Source organism: Pteropus medius, unplaced genomic scaffold (assembly GCF_902729225.1).
Source record: "Pteropus medius unplaced genomic scaffold, Ma_sr-lr_union100, whole genome shotgun sequence".
In the NCBI taxonomy this organism is placed as follows: domain Eukaryota; kingdom Metazoa; phylum Chordata; class Mammalia; order Chiroptera; family Pteropodidae; genus Pteropus; species Pteropus medius.
Window position 1 is genome coordinate 6,159,661 of NW_024354503.1, and position 23,094 is coordinate 6,182,754.

General features: G+C 38.9%; 1 protein-coding gene and 1 non-coding gene across 2 annotated transcripts; both read right to left on the reverse strand.

Moving 5' to 3' along the window:
* Nucleotides 1–934: 934 nt before the first annotated feature.
* Nucleotides 935–21,636, reverse strand: DNAJC8 (DnaJ heat shock protein family (Hsp40) member C8). The gene is made up of 9 exons (XM_039854868.1): nucleotides 21,499–21,636; nucleotides 18,871–18,972; nucleotides 11,440–11,496; nucleotides 8,776–8,842; nucleotides 8,170–8,264; nucleotides 6,535–6,606; nucleotides 4,045–4,136; nucleotides 2,846–2,921; nucleotides 935–1,766 (listed from the first exon to the last, which is right to left on the reverse strand). Exons 1-9 carry the CDS (start codon nucleotides 21,574–21,576, stop codon nucleotides 1,644–1,646), a joined length of 762 nt encoding a protein of 253 aa, XP_039710802.1. The 5' UTR covers nucleotides 21,577–21,636; the 3' UTR covers nucleotides 935–1,643.
* On the reverse strand, nucleotides 19,140–19,258 carry LOC120596349 (5S ribosomal RNA). Its single transcript, XR_005651141.1, has one exon. It is a non-coding gene; the product is annotated as a 5S ribosomal RNA (ribosomal RNA).
* Nucleotides 21,637–23,094: the final 1,458 nt, after the last annotated feature.

Sequence of the window (23,094 nt, forward strand, 5' to 3'; positions counted from 1 at the left end):
GAACAACGCTGGAGAGTGCCTGCCACCAGACTTCTTATGTGAGCAAATACTCCCCTATTTGTTTATGCTAGGTATTTCTAACAGATGCATCAACCTCTGGGTTCTAACCATCACAGGACCTCTGAGGAAGAGGTGGGTGTGTACACACACATGCTGGAGTGAGGCAGTGTCACTCTGTCTGGCTAGAAGAGACAGCTGCTGCTCCCAGCACAGGACAGTCTGTATTACCTCATGACATGTATCACTCTGCAAGGTAACAAAACAGTTCCCTCTTTCTGCCTTGTTCCAGTTTTAACTAGAGCCACCCCGCTTCTACCCGCTGTGCTCTAATTCATCTGCAGTTTGGATACACTCAGTTGCACTTGGACAGTAAGACACTCAAGCTTCCCTCCCATAGGGAAGCAAATCGAAGTTGCAGTATCTCTTGATACTACAAAGACATAGTGCCTTGTGATTATTGTTCCTCTTGTCTACAAGACACTATAAAAAGTCTTGTTTCAAGTCACCCAGTTTCTTACATCTTCACATTTTAAGTGTCATCTTTCTATTTCTCACCTTATGTCCCTCTCAAGGGCTAATCCAGTCTCTCACAGCCAGCAGGACATCTGAGTATATACAATAAGCTGTGTACTTTCAAGCATTATTTCGTTTAATCTTCAAAATAATCAGTATCTTCATTGAACACAGAAATATTATTAGCAACACCCACTGAGCACTGTGGAACTGCCTTATATATGTCATGGCTTCTCCTCCCTAAAAACTGCTACAGTAACCTATACTCCCATTTTGTAGATAAAGAAACTAAAGTTTAGCAAATAGGTGGTAGGGAGCCAGAACTCCAAAGCATTTCAGGGTAAGACAAAGCCAGACAAGGGACCCAACCAAACAAGGGACCCTACCTTGGGATAATATATAAAGAAAACTACATCAATGGTTAGGGTATAAAAATTTATTACACATACAGAATATTACCACTAATGAACGCAGACAGGCTAGGACACAATGGTACTGGGATGGGATGGAGGACTGCTAGCTCTTTGGAAAGTGAAGAGGTTTGGGTGGCTCAGAGCTTCATGCCACAAGGACTGGTCAGTCAGATGGGAGAGCACATGCCAAACGCCACAGTATATCAGGGCATCCAGCGACTGCTTGGCACCCACCGCCTTCCCTGTCTGATCTGGGGCTTCCAAGGATGCCACACCCAGAAGCAAGACACTGAAGCAAAGGGGCTTCCTAAGGTGGCCCAGGCTTGTCTCTGAAGTCACGGCAACACCATTTTAAGCAATATGTTTAAATGGATGATTCCCACAAGCTATACACGAAGTTTCTAATCATCACAATTCAGTGAAGTACAAAACATTAAGTTACAGGCTATGGGAAGAGAAGGCAGCACCAATGGTGGCACCTTCCAATCCTGGTTGGCCTAGGGGTAGGGGGTGGGGGAAGGTTTCTTTTTAAACCGAGCCCCTCATTTCAATGTACAAAAGAATTACTCTGATTGATATTAAATTGTATTGAAAACAAAATGGACTAAAAAGCAAATACTACTCTATGTTGGGGTGGAAACGGAAGGAAAGAATGAGTCCTTCAAAGCAAGAGGGGAGACAGTTGGGGGAAGGTTCTGTGGCCGTGACCCGAGGTGGTCACTCACGCTGCTCCATTTTTACTTTCGGTGGTCTCAGGAAGGTCCGGTTTTTCTTCTCTTTCTTCCCCTTTGTATTTGCTTGGAAGTTTCGCCAGCTGTCCACACGACCATCTCGACTTTCCTAAGCACAAAACAATTTTGAGGAGTAGCAAACTAGTTAATGAGAGGAAGGGCCTGAACATGCTCTGCCATTCCCCCTGTAGCCCAGCGCAACCCTCTGGAATAATCTAAGAACAACAGAGCAGAGTTTTTCTTCCACGCCCATGGACCCAGGAAAAGTGTCCTAGAAGGCAGGATAAGCCAGGCGCAGGTTGGAAGGGGACAAAATGAGTAATATCGGTCACAACAATGAGGCCACCATTTGATGGGACTTCTGGGCTAGACATTTAGCATTTGCCATTTCCCATTCTCGCAAAAAGCTGACAGCAGTGTGTGTCACGCCACAGCATGTCACAAATGACAACACCAAGTTCAGAGAGGTTAAATCATGTTCTTGAAGCCACACAGCTAGTAAGCAGCACCCCACCCTTTCCACTGCAGCTTTCTTTCTCCCCACCAAAACCTGGATAGAGGCTCGAAGCCAGCACAAAGCTTAGGCAGTTGTGCTGAGAGGGCCACTAAGATTTCTTCCTCCTTATCATGGGGCCTATTCCTTTTCTTTTCATACACGCAGTGGAACAGAAACAAAGTCATCAGCTCTGGGTAGCTAATCCCTACTCTGAGACCTAAAAGTTATAGAAGAAAAGACCAAATATTACTTAATTCAGAATACTAGCTGAGCACCTGAAGGATGTAACGAGGGTGTCATAGAAAAATCAAGTTCAAAAGTCATAAGTCTCTCTGGAGGCAGGACACTGGGGTCACAAGAACCTCAGTTTCTACTAAAAGATCTCTAAGTAGGGCACAACTCCATGTTTGCTCCTTAAATTAAATGCACAAACCATTTTTCTTGAACACACTTGGCAGCTATGCCCACCACAACCACTAAAACACCATTCAGGGATCTTCATGTGATGGCTACAGAGCTTAGAGGTGGCTGAGCCAGAACCAGACTCACTCTCCAAAGCTCCGGCTCTTCCCCACATATCCCATTTCCCTGCCCGCCCCAGTGAGTCCTGGGAATGCCCCAGGCACCAAGTTTCTATGCTAGGAAGTTTTCATACTCTGGAATAAGAATCCCTAGCCACCTTAGAAATTTACCTCAAAGTTTTTCTGCCATTCCCTTTCCCGTTTGGCTTTTTCTTGAGCTTCAATCTCTTCTTCCCTCTGTCGCTTCCTAGGAGGAAAAGGAGACCATAGTATTTTATACTTAAGAGATTGTGTTAACCATACAAGTTAAGGCATCTCCGCACAGAAGCAAGCATATAAAGTAAACCAGTTCCCTAGGGTTCTCCAAAGACGGCTGTCTGGAAAGGGCTCAAAGTACTTTCATGCACGTCTCATTCTAAAACATGCAGATGAGACTGTGGGGCAAGAGATAAATTCCCGTTACACAGATAGACAGATAAAATCATCAAAGTCCAGTAGACACTAATAAGAGGTTCTGGGCTCAGCCACTGGCAAAGCCATCTCGAGAACCCAAGCCACTTACTTCGGTAGAATGACTATTACAGTAGCAGAGGTTCTTACTCAAGAGGATCTCTACACAAAACCCTACCCCCAAAATAAGAACATGTCACACAACCTCAATTAACAAAACCTAGTTACTGCTAAACACCACTCAACAACACAAAATATATAAACTAAATTAACCTCAAGACTTCTGATGAGCCAGGGAAACCACATTTTAGGACAATAAACATCGTGTAAGTGATTACACTGTACAACTACATATCACCAAAGCTGCAGCCACTAGTTACACAAAAAGGTCTGGCCTCAGTAACAAATGGCCTCAATAACTGCCTATTTCACTCAAGGATATCAGGAAAAAAACAAACAGACTTCTTGATTAGAAATCGCCTAAGGACAGGTCTAGTCAATACTTCCCAAAAGTCAGAATTTCTTAACCTGGTGATTCAAAAGTTTGGCTGTTTCGGATTACTATATGAGACAGTCTCTTACGTCAGGGGTCCCCAAACCCGGAGCTGTAGACTGGTATCAGTCTGTGGCCTGTTAGGAACCAGGCCACACAGCAGGAGATGAGCAGTGAACAAGTGAGCAAAACTTAATCTGTATTTGCAGCTGCTTCCCAGTGCTAGCATCACCGCCTCAGCTCCACCTCAGATCCACTTCAGATCATCATTAGATTCTCATAAGATCACTGGTCCCTGGTGCCAAAAAGGTTGGGGATCACTGTCTTACATGACATATCACATAATTCCTTCAAAATACCCAAAGAGCAATGTTGGTATCTAGACATTGTATTTAGACATTGTTTAAGTAAATAATCTGAGATATACCTTTCATGCATCTCTTTGGCTTCTCTCTCCTTCCTTTTAATTTCCAGCTCAGCAAAGAGTTTCATAGTCTGTTTATATACTGCTTGCTTGAACTACAAGAAAATAAAGAACGAAAGAAAATTAAAGTAAATGTTTTACCAGCAACTTAAATCAAGTACTTTTAGATGGAGCCCAAGATACAAGCAGATTAGAACTCAGCAAGGAAAAAAGATTCTTCAAGAGAACCATTTAATGATGCTCTCTTGGGAGATAAATAACAGATCCACCTATGAGATCTTTCTGCCACTTTCCCCATGCAGATGATACGTAGAAAATTTACTCATAAAAGGCACCAATAAGGAAAAAGTTCTACCTGCTTACAATAACCACTTGAGATTTTGGAGGGCCCTTTCCTCCAAGGACCTTGCAAAAATAACCTTCATTCTTTTCACAAATATTTTATAATTATTCTGTGCTAGGCATAGAAATAGGTGCTAGAGATAGGAAGATATTATCAAGCAGACCAGTCTTAGGGGTCTATTGACTGGCAGGGCTACTAGTTGTCGCCTGGTCCACCTCACCTCATTATCTGTTCTCCCTCCATCTAAAATTCCTTACCTTAAAAGCCTGTGTTTCCTAGACTTCCTTGTAGCTAGATGTGGCCATGTAATTTAAGTTTTAGCCAACGGGGTATTAGGAAAAGTGATGTAGCAACTTCCTGGAATATTCTTAGAAGAAGCAGGCTTATCCCTCCTTGCCCCCTTTCTCTATTCTGGACTGGAGGCAATATCCGTATTGGCAGAGTCACAAGAATGAGAAGACAGAGTCCTTGGACAATACATGGTCCACAGCTGCCATACCAATGGCCATCTTCCCAAAGACTATTATATAGGTGAGAAAACAAAATTGCTATCTTGTTCAAACCACCAACATTTTGGGTCTCAGATGATGCAGCTGAATTTATATTCTAACTAGTACACTGACAGAAATAGATAACACATTAGATTAAAAAAAACCAGAACTCCATCTTTAAAACTTTTTCCCCAAATATAAAGTATTTTAAATATACAAAGAAATATAGAAAATAACCCATCATGCAGATTTCATAGGGCCTATATCCTAAAATCAGACACAATGGAGCAGAGAATAATGTGTGAAGATAAAAGAAAGTAAAGGAGTCTCAAATTTTCTCACTTCTTTTAATGCTGTTACCCTGCCAGGCACTGTTCAATGAAAGCGATGCTGACAAAACTCCAGTCTCTAATAAGACAAATATCAAAGGAGTAAAAAATGAGTATCTTTAAAAGCTCTAAACTCTCCTAGATAAAAAGTTATTGGTGATTTTTAATTTTTTATAGTTTTCTGGGTTTTTGATGGCTCAGGTGCATTTTACTGGTTTTATTTTTTTGCTTTTTCCAACTAAAAAAAGTTAGGATTCTTAACAACTTTAAAAGAACCAAGGAGCATTAATAAGAAAGTCTTCAGAAAAGTAGTACTAGAGAGAATAATTAAGACTGAGGAGAAAAAACTAAAATACTGAAACAGAGTAAACCCAAAACAGGTTGCTAGTGGAAAATATGGCCTAACAGTTCTTAAGCAATGTCACCACATGGAAGATGAGATCGGTCACTGTTAGCAAAATCATTGAAGCTAGAGAAGTTGCAAGAAGTTTCCCTAGCAAGAAGGCCTCTCCTCTATAAATCTTTAAAAACAAGTCAGGCACACGGGTAAGTTACATACTTACCTAAATTGAGGCGAGATTATGACTTTAAATTTTTCAGGCTAGTGAGGCAATCAGACATAAACATTGAAGTAGAATCTCTCTCCTAACCTGCCTCCACTAAATAACCCACCAGATTACCCAATGCTCTCCATCACAGCTCTGTAAATTATCACCTGGGGCACGATGAGAACATATGCTGGTAGGCAGCTGTTTAAGAGCCACTTGAGGTCACTCACACAGCTGTCGGGTGGCAGCTGCAATTACCACTGTACTTACATAATCTGAATATCACAGAAATTGATGAATGTGGTTACGAAAACAAATGTTTGTTGTTTCTTTTAAAACTAAATAGAATGCTTTAGAAAAGAGTCAATGAACACTGAATCCCTAAAATTAACTGCTGTTGAATTAGGTACAGGTGAGACATCTGGAAAATACTAGAAAAAAATTATAAGTATCTAGGATTTTACTCTGGGTTTGCATGCGTACCTAAGTTTTTAACATACGTTAAAAGTGCTAGAAACTATGGATAATGCTTTGTGTGTGTGTTTCATAAAATAAAGTCAACTATGAACTCCAATCAGCTGACACATACTCAAAAGGCCACAGCCCTATGTCAAAAAAGAATGAATTTTTAAAAAGAATGAATGAGTGTAATTTAATATTTCAAATTAAAATAAAATGTTTGTAGTACGTATGCATCATTCTTTAGGCTTCCCTCTCTTTAACCCACCAATCAGTGAACTCAAACACACAAGATAAGGTGACTTTTACCACATTTAACTCACCAGCTCTGGATCATCCTCCTCCACATTTGTAGGTTTTCCTTCCTTCTTTAATTGCTTTTTTCGCTCTTTCACCTAAAAAGAATTTTTTTCATCAGAAAATGAGCACCTGTACTTTGAGACTATCCATTAAGCACCACACATGACATGTGCATTTTTCTCTATGTATGGGTGTAACAAAAAGCCTGCATTGAAAAATGATGAGCCGCTGCCCTCCCATCCAAAACAGCAATGCAATCAAGGAAAACAGGGAACTGGAGTTCTTTCTCTAACCTCACCTAAAAATCCAGTCTATCTGGAAGGATGAAAAGGGACCAGTGAGGAAGCTGTCCCCACCTCACCAAATCCTAGGCCAGATAGAAAGAGCCTTTGATAAATTCAACACATAAGCCATTTATCTTTCACAGCTTGTAGTTACGTGTTTATAGCAAAGAAAATACATTTGTCATGTTTTAGAAAAAGCTACAGAATATGTTAAGTATTGTTTTTCTGGCATTACTACAACTGTATTATTGATCATTTTCACTGCGAAACCCCTATAAACCAATAATTTTCACATCATGCTAATTGGTGTTTTGTTTTTTGGGTTTTTTTTTTATCACTTTGGCAACCATTGAGATCCAAAAAAATTAAATATACCCATTTACATAATCATTTGGTGTATTACAGCTGCAAAAAGCCAAGAGCTTTCCAAGCTCAGAAAGGCCCCACTGCCACCTTGTGGTCAGAAAGACTGAAGATGGATGGCTCCTTTACAGATGAAATACACAGAAAGGGTAACTATCACGACCACAATGACTCAAGGACAAATTGTCAGGTAGCTTTCTGATTTTTACCAGAATTGGGCCTACAGGTGCCATTTCCAACACATGACCAGCAGGTCACAGTTATGGCCATCCATCTCCTCTTTGTACTCATTTTCCTCATCTAAATTGGACTCATTATTATTATTGGTTATAAAATCTGTTTCAGATTCCAAAGTTAAAGAAAGGTCACATCCATATTCATTTCCAATTAACATTGCTCTTATAAATGGCCTCAAGATTCTTGCCCCAGCAAGGAAAAAATTAAAGCAACAACCTTTCTTACCTTAAGCAAACCACCTTAACATTTCCCACCACTCAGATTTAGGTAATGCAAATCAAAAAATAACACCAGCTCTAACTAAAATTTATTTCAGTTGAGTCCTTCTCTGTTATCACAGACATGTAGCTCCTCCTATTTTTCTAAAACACTTACTCATATCCCCTTGCCAGACTATTTCAAGCCCATGTTCCAACCCCTTCACAGGGACAAGGTAAAAATCAAGGGCCAAGTGTCACCACGGCTATTTTTCCACTCTCATAATGGGGTAATGTGACATGTACAGAGAGGACAAGAAAAGCCCTTTCTCCACAACACAGGACTGGTAAGGAAAGAGGATGGAGCAGTATCCTAGCCACTCCTCATCTTGAGCTTTAGGGGTGAATTATAGCTTTAGGCACACACTATTCATGATCACCACAACAAAGTGCTGGAGACCACATAAGCAGTCACAATCATGCCAGCAGGCATTGCTATGTCAGCATTTACCCTCCTACGACGTGCCCAAGGCTTGCTAATACTTCCTATAAACACAGCGGCACTATAAATACTTACAGTGTGTTCCACGTATTCTTTTCCTGCCTGAATTACATCCAGGGCCCTCTTCTTTTGTTCCTGATCCAGTAGCAACTTGTAAGCTTTGTCCACAGCTAATGCAAAACATTGAAGTTAACTGTTTCTGCAAACACCCTCTGCAAGTCTGAACTATACTCAGTGTAAATGGACTTGTGCCGTCTAAAAGCATTCCCTACTTTGTTAAATTATTTACTGTTGTTAAACTAATTTAAAAATATACAACTATAGCAATGACTTTCCTTGAGAGCCTTGGAAAAAGTTAAATATACACTCAAGGCTAAATATACCACATCTAGATTTAATTCAGTGATAAAATACTGCCAATTATTTTTTTATGTTCTAAGAAAAAAAAATGATCCTATGCAATAACAGTCTTTGTTGGCACATAAAAGTTTTAACAAAGTTAAGGTTTATTTCTTAAACAGTAGTATTCTGCTTTGGAATGACAACTGTTCTACTGAAAACCACAACTTCTTCATGACCAGAAGACAAAACTATAACATTCTTTTCTTGATCCAGGACAAGGAACAGTTAGTCCCTAACATTGACAGTATGTTATTCAGAAGCAGGTAAATCTACAAATACCTTCAAAAGCCTTTTGTGCTCTGTCAGCATCATCTTGATTTTTGTCAGGATGCACCAGTATGGACAACTATAAGAGAAAGTTTAGGTTTGTCAATAAAAAGAACATTTATTCTTTGTCTGCACTCTTTACAACCAAAAGCTCTAAGGTACTATGGCAAAAAAGACAGTTAGCCAGAGGCATTTTTAAAAAATTAATATGCCCAGAAATACAAAATTCAAGCACCAAAAGATAAATGCACAACTGGGAAATATTGAGGGTTTTAATCACAAAGTAGAGAATAAATGTAAGCCTAGAATTATGAAGATATTGTGATGACTTGAGAGGGACATTTAAAAGTAGTGAGTTCCTGTTAGGTTCCTTATTCTGAGCACTAAAGAGGATGAAACAGGTATGAAACATAGTCTATTTCCGAAAAGAACTCCTAATATAAAGCCATGGTTCTCACTGCTAGTTGTGCTCCAATTCTGTGACATTTTAAAAAAATACAGAGGAGTGCTTTCTACCCTCAGAACTTCTGAATCAGTCTCTGGCATCTGTACTTGTTAAATCTCTACTAGACTGGGAATCAGATAATAGTAAGAAATTCGTGTTAATTTTGTTAGGGGTGATAGAAGTTATGCAAAAAAATGTCCTTTTTTATTTGGGGGGATTCATCCTGAAGTATTTAGGGGTGAAGTACCGTGGCGTCTATAATTTATTTTTCAACAATTCAACCAAAAACATACAGTTAACGAAGCAAACTGTTCCATATAGATGGTGAGTACATGGGAGTTGACTGCTCTATTCTTTCTTTTAAAGATGCATATAACTAAATATTTTTTGTTAAAATTAAAAAACAAAAAGCTCCACAGGTGATTCTTTCAGACTGCCACAGTTAAGGACTACTGACCTACTGTCATTAACAGACAGAAACCAACTAACTAGAACACAGGAACTGTTGAGGAATGATAGCAAGTGGGGATCTAAGGCTAAATCCTGCATTACTGAAGACAGAATCTCAGGGTCTAATTCCAACTTCACTCACTACCAGCTGTGAGACCTTGAGCAATTCACTTAACCCGCCTCTGCCTCAGCATCCTCCTCAGTAAGGTGGACAATACTCAGTACCTACATCTCATTGGGTTGTTTTAAGGATAAAATGAAATAACCCAAGTAAAGAACTTAGCATACTGTCTAACACAGACAACAGTTAGCATATAAAGAGAAATAATATATGCCAAGCCCTATTGTAAGTGCTTTCTCTGTATTAACTCATTTAAGTCCTCATAACAACCCCAGGAGTAGACATCATCATTCTGTTCATTCCACAATTGAAGTAAGAGGCACAGAAAGGTTGAAAGAAATTAGCCCAAGTTCATACTGCTTATAAGAGGTACAGCCAAGATCAAAATTCAAGTCATATAGCTCCAGGTTATGTTAACTATTAGGTCATAATAATGGCTAAATAAGAATTCTTATTGAGTTATTTGCATAAGTACGTAAAACATTGTTTTGACTATGGATTTGACTGCTTGCTTATTAAATTGAAAAAGACTGCTAATACATAACATTAGGAAACTTGAAATTTTAGAAAAAGGAAAAAAGCTGAGTATAAGTGCAGAGTAGAACTCAGGAAGAAAAAAATATAGTTATATAATGGGAAATGATTGAGTAGGCAAAGATAAAAAAATCTTGGTTTAATAGTACATCATTAGATGATTATGAATCAGCAACATGGGGGCAATTACTGTATTGAAAAAGCAAGCATAACACTGGATGTTAACAAGTATGCTCTGGGTGGTAATTACACAATAGAATATATAGATGTAAAATTATAATGTATATCCAAAAATTATATAATTGTATTAACCAAAATTACCCCAATAAACTTAAAAAAAATAAAAATAAAAATAAAAATAAAACCAAGTATGTCATGCAGGATCTGAGAATATTCAGCATTGATCAAGCCCTTTTGAATATGTAGAACATAAAAGATATAAAGAAACTGGAGAAAGTACAAAAAAAAAAGAAGACATGAAATATGTAGAAAACCCAATTTGCAAAGGCAGATTACAGGAACTTTGATTATTCAACTCACAGAAGGAAAGGCTGGAGAGTTATTCAGGTGTCAAAACTAGAAGGGTCTTTAAAAAGGCTACCATAAAACTTTGTAGCTCAAGTTATTAAACATTAGAACGAACAAGAATCAGAGGTTGTGGATCTCCTCTCCTAGAGAATTTCCAGAAAGCACTCCTTATATTAAACTAGTTATCTCTTGGGTATTCATTTAAATTTGCAAAAGAAAATGATGAGGAATGGGGTTTTAAGAATTAAAAAACTGCACAAATCATTTAACACGTTCTCTCCTGGAAGCCAGAGGATTAAGTATGACTCCATGTGAAGCTCTACTATTCTACTTTGCACTTCTCCCTCTTAATTAAGGGGCTGGAAAGATTCTATTTGGAATAAAATTCATTCAATTCAGAGGTAAGCTATGGTCATTATTTAATATTTTATGTCACAATGAGGCTTTTTATCTAAAAGTTACATAGCTTTACGTTTAAAAAATAAAAAAAGGTTATATTTTGGCCCAAAAGTTGTATGCCAACTTCTAAGAGAATCATCACGTGCTCGCACTTTCAAAAGGTTCAAACTGCATCCATCACAGGGAACTAGGACCATACCTGCCGAAACCTCTTTTTTATTTCTTCATCTGTCACCTCAGGATCTATCTGAAGAACCTGAAAGAATCAAAATCAAAACTGTAATAGAAATTAAAAGAATTTATAAATTTAACACGTACCCAATAATTATACATATTATAAACATCTATAATAGTACTCAGCATTCTGGAACAGTACTTAGCGCACAGTTCTAAAAAATGATCAAGAAATATAAATCAGCAAATCAATAAAATAATAACTATACTGTTTTAGGGTTCTCAATTAATACAGCAGTTACTTTCACCCCATCAGAAAAATAATTTCCCCTATACCCAGAGACATGTTTCCAGACAATGAGAAAATGTTGCATTTCTCCCTCAGTCATTAAGTACCCACCCCCTAAACCCCTACTTATCTTTGCAAGTGTGGAGAAAGCACAGAACTCAACAGGGAAAAAGTTACGCTGGCTACCTAATTTTCACCTCAATCCAAAATGCCCACTTGGCTCTACTTTACATCTATAATTTACATGGCCCAACAGTTCTCAGCCCAGAGTGAACATCAGAATCACCTGTGGAAACCTGTGATCAGTGCGTCCTCCCGGGGCCCTCTCTAGAAAAGTCTGATTCCAAATGGCAGAAACATCTGTATTTTTTTTTGAGCAACTCTGCCTTAAAAAATAATGTTAATCATTCTTCTCCAAGCCTAGGTATCCTGGTGTTGACATTCCTCATCCAGGATGCTAACCCTATCAACACAAATACAGACATTCATTCAAATATTTACATAGTAGTTACTGCCTGCTGAACACACTGCTATATACTAGAAATGTAAAGATAAACATGCAAGAGAAACATATTTTTAGTTACCATAAAATAAATGCCTTTTTAGAAGGAGAATGTTATAAGATATACAATTAAAGCAGATGATTTCACAGTGTAGTCCATGGATTCAACACAGCACCTATTATGTTTACTTGATATTCAAGGCCAGAGAAAGGTGTTGAAAGGATAAAGAGTTAGAAGGGTTTATTAGAAATTCAGAAGAGCAGGTCCCCCTTTAGTGTGACTACATCCTAAATCAACACTTTAATAAGATCCCCAGTTGATATGAATCACATGAAAAGTTTAAGCAGAACTGATACAAAATAATAATTACAGTTAGAAATAACTGCCTTTGAAGCTAGTAGAACTGAGGATCAGTTATTAAGGGGGGTAAAGATAAAAAAATGAAAATAAATCTTGAAATGAAAAATGCATATCAGAGAAATTAAAACTGAAAAGTAATTTTCTAAGCTTAGTCAGATGTTTACAGGGTCTTAGCAATGTCGAGATTTATAGCAAGCTTTCAAAATATTCAAACAGTCTACCTATAACAGTAGGCAATAAAGCTGAATCACCATTGCATTCAACAGACTTTAAGGTTATGACGAGAGCATACCCATTCTCAAATGCTAGGGACACAACTGGGCATGTAGGAGAAGGAAGAACTTCAAAACAAAAAATTTTCAGGAGTCAGTGCACGCCTTCATACCTTCCCAAGGAAGAAAGGAATTGGGAAAAAGTCACTTGAGAGGAAGAATGCAGCCATATAAGATTTACAGATAAAGGGAGATAACTATATGTACATAAATATTCAGAGAAGAACCTTACATACCTTGGTTCTGGTGAAAAGGAATGTATTAGAGCAAACCAAAATCAACAAACCCCAGGTGTAAGCGCGCGCGCTCTCTGTCTCTCTCTCTGCTGTAAAACCTCTCTCTCTCTTTCTCACGCACACGCACACGCGCGCGCGCACACGCACACACACACACGCCTCCAATAAAACTAGCCTAGAATTAATCATGCTAAATATAACTTATAAACCTTGATTGGTTCCTCAAGTTTAAAAAAAAAAAAAAAGCTATAATTGAGGTTTTCAGGGACAATTGGGGCCATTTGCATGTGGACTCTATGCTGTATGATACTGAATTAATGTTTTTCTTAGGTGTGGCAATGGTGTTGTGGTTATGTGGAAATGTGTCCTTGCTGCCATTTGCAACAACATGGATGGACCTCGAGATAATCATGCTAAGCAAAATAAGCCAGACAGAAAAAGTTGAAAATCACATGATATCACTTATATGTGAGATATAAACCTAAAAGGAACAAACGAACAGGACAGAGACTCACGGACATGGACAATAGACTAGTGGTTACCAAAGGGTAGGGGGGTAAGGGGGAGGGAGGAAGTAGATGAGGTAAAGGGGGTCAAATATGTGGTGACAGAAAGAAATCTAACTATGGGAGGTAAACACACAGTGTAAATATATATATGCCTTACTGCTAAAGTGTACAGCTGAAACTTATTGGATTTAGTTAACCAATGTCACCATTTAAAAAATTAATTAATAAAAAAGAAATGTGTCCTTGCTTTTGAAGAGCTGCATGCTAAAGTATTTAGGCATGAAGCATCACAATGTCAGCAGCTTCCTTTCAGATGATTGGGCAAAAGAAGGTATGTATTCATACAAAAATATACACACACCCCCCAAAAGTTATTTTTCCAAGAATTATATCATCATGTACGCTAGCAATAAAATTCGCCAAGTGCCTTCAAAGCTAATCCAACTCCTTTTCTATCTTTAAGAGCTGGCAATGGCCATGAAACACAGTGAAGACAATGGGCCTACACCTGAGGCCCAAAGCTCTTTGAAGCCAGCTTTACACATTCAGTACCAACTTTTAGGACACAAAGGTTGCTAGAAACTGTGCTCACTACTGTTTTCATCAAATTTAAGGTCCAGCAGGGAAGGAATAAACAAGTAATTCTTATGAAAATTATAAATGCCATATCAATATAGCTCCGAGGAAGCACAAAGAATATTCCTATCCTTGGAAGGTTTTTCCAAAATTCCTACTGTATCTCACACTTTAGGGATACTGCAATGAAAAACCCACAGCCCTGGAACACAAAGAGTTAACATCACAGCAATAAAAATACTTGACTTTGGTATTTATGTAAGTTCCCAAACTCAAATAAACTATAATAGTCTCCTCTTTTCGGGATCTTCTGCTTAAAAGAGGAATCCAGTCTTAGATCACACTTGAATTCTCTGAAATGGTAATAATATGCAAGTTTCAGAGTCCTGTGAGATAAACACCTTTTTTCTCAAGGTGCTGAATAAGATAAACAGAAAATAAAGTCTGTGGTACTGCCTGCTGGGACCTTAAAGTTAAATCAAAAGAAGGAACATGAAAAGGGTACAATCAGGGGCACAGGTTCATCTAAGCTTATAGAAGGAAGCAGGAAGGTCCCTTAACCCCAAAATAATCGTAGAATGCATAAAAAAGATGATTGTAAAACGGCTTAAGATTAGAAATATGTCCAAATAGACAGCTGTCGAGATGGCAGGAAAGGAAATAATCTGCTCCCTGGAAAAGGATTCCCCGTCTAATTTTTCCCTTTTCTACCTGCTACTCAGTAAGGTGGTGTATAGGAAGATTATTCACATTTCAAGTGATAGCTGAGATGACAACTATTACTGCATTACTTCAACTCACCAGAAAAAGATCAGTCTGTCTACCTCTGTAGAAAAATCTGATTCATTTAGATGTCTCAGTAGTTCTTGCATGAAAAGTCATCATTGATTTCCTAAATTGCTAGAAACACCTAATTCTGACTCGAGTCAAAAAGCAACTTTATAACACCGACTCTATAAAGTGGCCAGCACATTTGTATGAAACAGAAAAGACAAAATTTTAACGGACAATCATGGAGTCCCACCCACTCAAACACAATCTCACACATTCTTGAGTGTGCCAACCTCACCATCTATCTTTATACATCCAAATATACTTCCTATACTCAGAACAGGAGTTATGGAAGTGCAGTTCCACTTCCAAAACCATGGTATGTAGTAGGGCATTAAAATCCTAGCCCTCATACTGGTCCATGGTATGTAGTAGGGCATTAAAATCCTAGCCCTCATACTGTCACTTCTGTCAATCAGATCTCCACAGAAATCTGATTGACGACCTGTCAATCAGATCTCCACAGAAACACTAATTACCTTAACAAATAAATGGCTAAGTTATATGATTACTTGTCCCCCTTTCATGCTCAATTAAAAGTACGACTAAATAGAACATACCATCAAATTCTTTGTTACCTCTCAAATTATCTCCCTTATGTCTTCTCCAAATCATTATCAAAAATACCCTTAAGTTTTTCATCTTCCCCTTTCCTTTCTGAGCAATGTAATCCAAATACATTAGGCAGAGCCGACAAAGTACACATCTGCTCTGGGTGGGGAGTCAAGATGACCCAAGAGCAGGGTGTCACAGCCCACCTGGAATGAAGAAGAGAAGACGGTGACCACACTGGGAATGGTGGCCAGTCACACAGTGAGAAGAGCATCCACATAGAAGGGTAGCCCAATATGGAGTGCCAAAGTGGGTTGAGAGGGCATCCTGGCATAGAGTGTTAGACAGGCAACCTGGCAAAGGTGTTAGAACCTATGCAGGGTGAGACTGGCAACATGGGAGGGTATCCCAATGCAGGGTATGAGATCCCAAGAGGAATGGGGAAGGCATCTCCATGGAAATATAGCCCAACATGGGGTGTTTGAGACCAAGCAGGGCAAGAGTGTCCAGAAGGAAAGGTGGCCTGACACAGGGTACAGGAGCCCAAGCAAGGACATCTCCACCAAAAGGAGTGGAAGCTTCTGCACAGTGAAGTGAGTGCCCATGCAGAAAGGCATCCAATGTAAAAGGACAGCTCAATGCAAGGTGCTGGAGCCCTAGCAGGGTGTAGAGAGCATTTGTGTGAAGTATGGCTGGCACAGAGAGTTGAAATCTAAGCAGAGGGAAGAGGGCCTCCATGCAGGGGTTGTGCAGTCAAAGCCCAAGTAAGATGAAGAACGTGTTCCCAGAGGAAGGTAGCCTGACACAGGGTGTCAAAGCCACAGCAGGGCAGGAAGGGTGCCTGCTTGGTGGAGAGGATGCTGGAGCCCAAGAGGAATGAAAAGAGCCTCCAGCAGGTGGAGGGCAGGTGCAAGGAACCAGAGCCAGGTGAAAAACATACCCACATGGAAGGGCGGCCTGGCATGGGAATTTTGAACTCAGGTGTGGAGAGAAGGGTTTTTTTGCACAGTGAGGCAGCCTGGTGTTGGTGTCAGAGGAAAGCAGGGTAAGGGCATTCATTTGAGAAAACTAGCAATGAGAGAACTAGCAATGAGAGATCAGTTGATACAGTAGAATCAATTAAGTAAATATACATTAAAGGTAGTGGGAGCCAGATTTCTCACTAGAAAAGGGAACTATGAACATGGGGGCGGGGAGGGGCTAGAGTAAATCTTATGGTGTTGGATTACAATTGAATGTAAATGCGTGTGTGTGCACACACACAGATAGTCTCTCTCCCCTCCACCCCTGACATTCTTCACTAAAAGGAACCAGGGCTCCTTGATGATTGTTAATTCCAGGCTGGGTCAGGAAAAGTACACAAATGCTTAGTAATCAAAGAATGATGAAGACATATCAAAAAAGATAGGAGCTGGCTTGAAAGGTAACCCACTGGCCAAATTTGGGACAATTTGAGCATCAAAATAAATGATTTCTAAATATAACCCATTGAATAAATTAGGAAACCCCAAGTCCTTACTGACAAATAAATGAATTAATTGAAACTTTGATAAGGACAAGATATTTACAAAGTCTCAAAGTACCTCCCCATAAAAAACTTATTAATTACAAAGGGAAAAAAAGGAACTTTATGAGCAAACCTAGCGGGCACCTATTTAAACAATCAAGTTAACACCATCAGTAAAGCAATAAATCAAAATCACATACCACTTTATAGGTTGTAAAGAGAAGAATGCAATGCAATATGACTTCTGTGATATTCATGACAACATTGCATAAACCAATCCTAACATGAAGAATCATCAGATAAACTCAAGTTGAGAGATACACTACAAAATAACTAGCCTGTAACCTTCAGAAATGTTTTCAACGTCATGAAAGTCAAGGACAGACTGAGGAACTGTTCCAGACTGAAGGAGACTAAAGAGACATGAAAACTAAATATAACAGGAGATTCTGGACTGGATCCTTTTGTTATAAAGGTTATTATTGAGACAATTAGCAAATTTGAATGGGGTCTGAGGATTACATGGTAATATTGTATCGATATTCATTTCCTGATTTTGTTGGTTATATTATAGTTCAGTAGGAGAATGTTATTTGTAGGAAAAACATGAGTATTTCAGGGTGATAGGGCATCATTATTGACAACTTAGTCTCAAATAGTTCATGTAAGTGTTCAGAGTGTACTTGCAACCTTTTTACAAATCTGAGATTATTTTTAAATGAAAAAAATTCTTAAAAAAATTACTCTTCAAAAAACAGATAAACCTTAAAAATATTAGGCTAAGTAAAATAAGTCAGACACAAAAGGACAAATATGTATGATTCCACTTATATGAACCACCTAGAAAAGACAAATTCATAAACAGAAAGAAGAATAGAGGTTACCAAGGGCTGGAGAAACGAGGAAGAGGAATGGGGAGTTATTGGAATTTCTATTTAGAATGATGAAAAAAATTCTAAAAACAGATAGTGGTGATGGTTGTACAACACTGTGAACGTACTTAATGTTACTGAACTCTACACCTACAATGGGTTAAATGGTTAATTTTATGCCACAATAAAAAAAAGTTTTTTATAAGTGCTCAATAAATGTTATTTTTATAAGCAGTAACAATATTCATTTTAAACTATAACTGTGAACAATTAGAAGCTAGTTTAAATATTCTACAATAAAGGAATTATTTAAATAATAATTACAGCGGCTTTAAAAAATGTATAAAAATATTTTATATAACAATGCAGCATTTAAAATACCATGAAGAATATGATCTTCTCTGTTTCTAAATAAAACTTTTTTAAAAAACAGTCTAAGTATAAATAGTTAGACGTGGTTATTTCTCTTAGGTAGAATTATACATGATTATTTATTCTTCCTTTCTTTATATTTCAAATTTTAATAGTATGATTTACTATAATCAGGAAAAGTGTATAAAACTAAGGAAACCTCAAAAATATATTTGCTTGTCTATAAGCTTATGATCATTTTTTGGTTGTTAGTTTTTTTCATATTTTTTATTGTGATGATACAAAAGTTTTATCAAGCAAATTATACCAAAAAGCCTAAATTTATCAAGGCTAGCTTATCCTTTCATATCTGAAAAATATATCCATATATATTTGGGTTGCTAAAAGATGATGGAATAATTGATAGGGCAAAGACCATCTCACTTTCTATAACATGCTGCCTCTCAAGCTCTGTTCACAATAAAGCCAACCAAGTTCAACTCCAACTACGATACAAATTAGGTGTGTGTTCTGATGTAAGTCTACTTCCAACTATGCAAAGCTCCCCATCAGCAGGCCACAACGTCAGACAGCTCACCTCAAATGGGTTCAAATTAAAGTAGGAGGAACCAGGACGGGTCAATCTTTCAATCTGATTTTTAGATGTTAGAACTGAATCTCTCTTCTCTATTTGTTTCACCTAAAATAAAAGGGATAGAAACTTCATTAGTAAAGCTCAAATATAAATTCTGAATTGTCATTTTAACAAGTTACTCACTGACATGTTCAGCAAACATTTGTGAGTCTACGTGTGCAAGCTTTTTTGCTAACCACTTTGAACAAATTCATTTAGTGAATTTTTTTTAATGCCTATAGCACCTGGTCTTCCTAGGTGGTCTCCCATCCAAGTACTAACCAGGCCCGACCCTGCTTAGCTTCCGAGATCAGACGAGATCGGGCATTTTCAGGGTGGCGTGGCCATAGATGTGAATTTTAATACTGTAAAAACTTTACACAGATTTATTCCCCTCAATGATCCTATACAGTAGATACTACTATTTTCCCCATTTCACAGATAAGGTGAGACTTAGAGACGTTAACTAACTTGTTCTCAATTACCCAACTTGTAAACCAGAATTTTAACCTGAACATTGATTCCAGAGCAGGTATCAAGAAGACTCAAAAAAAAATAAGTCACAGCCACCACCTACAAAGAGCTTCCACTCTAATGATTTAAAATGTACTTACGTGTGTTCATATTTTATTTACAACTTTTTTTAAGGAAAAATACAATTGCACTGAAATATATACTAAAAGCAGCATTTAAAAAGTATGTGGGAGGGCACAAATAACTGCCTACCAAACTCTAAGAGTTAGAAAAATTCCAGACTTGAAGACAAGGCTAAGGAGAACAGACACCAGGCAGTCCCACAAAGACTTCCCTAGTGCCACTGTCAAAGTTGGAATGCTAGTTGAAATGAATGCCTGGTATGTTATTTACCATCTTTATTCCTCTCACCAAACAAGTTTGGAAAGAATTTCAGTAACATTCAGGAAAAAGCCATTCCTTTTCAGCATGTTCCCTCATTGCTTTTTTAAAATAACATGCCACTCCCCCCTCCATACTTTCTATCTTCTTTCCCAGATTTATTTTTCCTCATAGCATTTAAATCACTACCTGATATTACAGTGTACATCTATCTGTTTATTGTTTATCCTTCTCTATAGGATGCAAGCTCTATGAAATGAAGACAGGATTTTTCTCTTTGCTGTTCATTACCATATCTCCAGCACCTAAACAGTATACTAGCACATGTCAGGTACTCAATAAACATTGGTGGAAGGATGATTGAAAAGTCCTTCTTTAGGTACTTTTTCCCATCCAATTCAAACAAACCAGGATAGCTTTTTTTTTTTTTTTAATAATAGTTGGTAAGTGAAATAAGTTCCACTATAATGCTGAGTAGTCATTGGAAGCCAATAAACTTTGGTACCAGTGTATCAACACTTGCAAGTGAGACATCTGAAAAGGACATACTATGAAGGATGTGCTAATTTCTGTTTTAAAATTCAATACTTTGGAGAAACTACTATGTAACAGGCACTACTTGTAACAAGAAACTACAAATACCAGAGATGAAAGTGATATGCTTTCCTTTGAGTAGCTCACAGCCTGATGGAGAGCAACTCCAGTCCTCAAATCCATGCCAACCTAAGAGCTCCATCTTCAGCTTTACGTCTTAGAGAAATGTTCTGCTTATGAAACCCTTTCTTATACATTATCTTCATTAACCTTCATAAAAAGTCGTTTTATTAACTCTCGTTTTACAGACATAGAAACTGAAGATCTCCAAAATCAGTGCCTTGAAATAATTGAACAGTCAAGTTAACTAACTGCCTTGCGCTAATCCAATCCGAAGTCCTGATTCCAAATGGCATGCTTTTCTTTCATTTACTCATTCATTAATGTACTTAACAAATACTTACTAACCACTACGTAGTAGGAGCTGGAAATGCCATAGTAAACGAGGCTCTGAACAAATTTATTCCCGTCCTAACACAATACCAAGCTATTACCTGCTGTAAGACGCAGAACAAATTATTTCATCAGCTAAACCTCCATATAAAGGTTTGTCACCTTTATATGGAGACGATGCCTACCTAGCATAATGCACAGTGCCTGGCATTCGCGAATGGCAGAAATAACCACTAATACAACTCATCACAGAGGACTAAGTAGAAAGTCCTTCCGTTCAGAATATAAACGGGGGCCAAGACGGTTAAGTCGAGCCCAAGAAGGCCGGCCTCAGCCAGCCCTCGACTCCGCGGACTTGGGGAACTCTGCGCGCGCCCAGGTACTTCGTTGGCCACACTCGCCATCTACCCGCAGACGTCGGACCCCGGCCTCTTTTTCGTCGCCCAGGGGATACCCCCAGAAGCTATCAGACACACACATACATACACATACACACACACACACACACACACACACACACACGGCCTCTTTCGTTGCCCAGGGGCTCCCAGAAGCTATCAGACACAGCATACAGCACACACACACATACACACCCACACACCTCTCCCCTCCACCGCCCCCACACCCCGAAGGCCAGACAAGAGGAGCCTCCCAACGGTCCAGGCCAGGAGGACCACTGCTTTAGGCCCACTGAGAGAGCAGGCCCAGGCGGGATCACCCTGGCACCACCACTCCTCACTCGTGGTTCACCTCACTGTAGAAGGTCATAAATGCCTCCTCCGTGCTGCCTCCGCCACCCGAAGCCCCGCTCTCTCCTGGAGCCGCCATTTCCCCGGCCAGCCACCACGTGACTCTCCTGCGCAGGCGCTGTCTCACGTAATTCTTACAGGCCCACCTCCCTAGCCCCGCCTCCTCCCTTGCGATATTTAAAGAACTCGCAGCCCAGCCAGACACCTCTAATCTAAATAGGCTCTTTTTTAAGTTGAGGTAAACCACACGACATACGATTAACCATTTTAAAATGCACGATTCAATGGCCTTTAGTATATTCACAGTGTTATGCAACCACTACCTCTATCTAGTTCTAAAACAGTTTATCACCCCAAAAGGACACTTGGCACAAATTAAGCAGTTCCTCCCCCTTCCCCTACTTCCCAACCCCTGACAACCAATCTGTGTTCTGTCCCTATGGATTTACCTATTCTGGACATTTCCTATAAATGCAATGGAGTGGCACTTAAACATAATCTAAAAACAAAATTATTATCACTAGGTAGTGGGCTTATAAATTATTATTATGTCTATCTTTCTGCTTTTATGTTTTTCCAAGTTTCCTGCAATGAACATTTGAAAACATGCCCGGCAGGAACCCTTCCCATCTAAGTCATACAAACCAAGGCTGGTACTTTTCCAACCAAAAGGTAATAAAAACTGTTCTACAATTTCATAGAAAGCAAAGAAGGTCGTTTTATAATTATGAATAAAATAATCTGGCTCAACCCTCTCGTCTAAAGGAGAAACAACTGGACCCAGAGAGAGAAAATGATGCAGACAAAGGTTATAAACTACTATTTTCATGTTCACATTTGTTAGATGGCTGAAGAAAGGTCACGGCAAAGCCTTCCTTAAACTCCTACTCATGCTTTTCTCCACTTCATTGCACCACTTTGGCCAGTTATCAAGCCCATTCGATAATATATTAATGCATTTTACAGATCTTCAGTGCCTACTAGATCAAGGCTGATAACTTCAGAAGGTAAAAAGTACAGAGAGATCAAACAAAGCAGGGAGCTATGATAGAATGACTAAGGAGGTCATGGAAGGTTTCTTTGGGGTGACATTTAAGCTAAGAGTTGAGAGTGAAATATCAATGCAACAAAAGAACACTGACACCTCTTAAGAGACCACATTCATGTACATATACAACTTAGCTAAGTCTGGGCATGCTGGACGTCGGCATCTGGGCATAGATATTCCTCATCCCAACCCCTATGTCATCTTATTGATCTTTTTTATCTTACTCTTATAGCATCTTATTGATGCTAGTGGTCCAGGAAAGGGAAGGCTTCCTTAGGGTGTTAAATAATAACAAGTTTAGGATCGGATTCGTGGTGTGGGGGTGGACGCCATGACTCATTCCATTGGCTTCTGACCCTCTCTTGCCCCTCCCTTACAACTTCCTCCATTATTTTCCAATCCTTTGGCCCCGAAGACCTTGTTAGGGGTTGGCTAAGAATGCGCGAGTCTCCTGCTCAGGATTCGCTGTGAACTAGAGGAACCCCGCCTTCTCCCTTCCATGATTGGGTCCTCCTCGGTTCATCCCGCCTCTCCATCTCAAGGATTGGC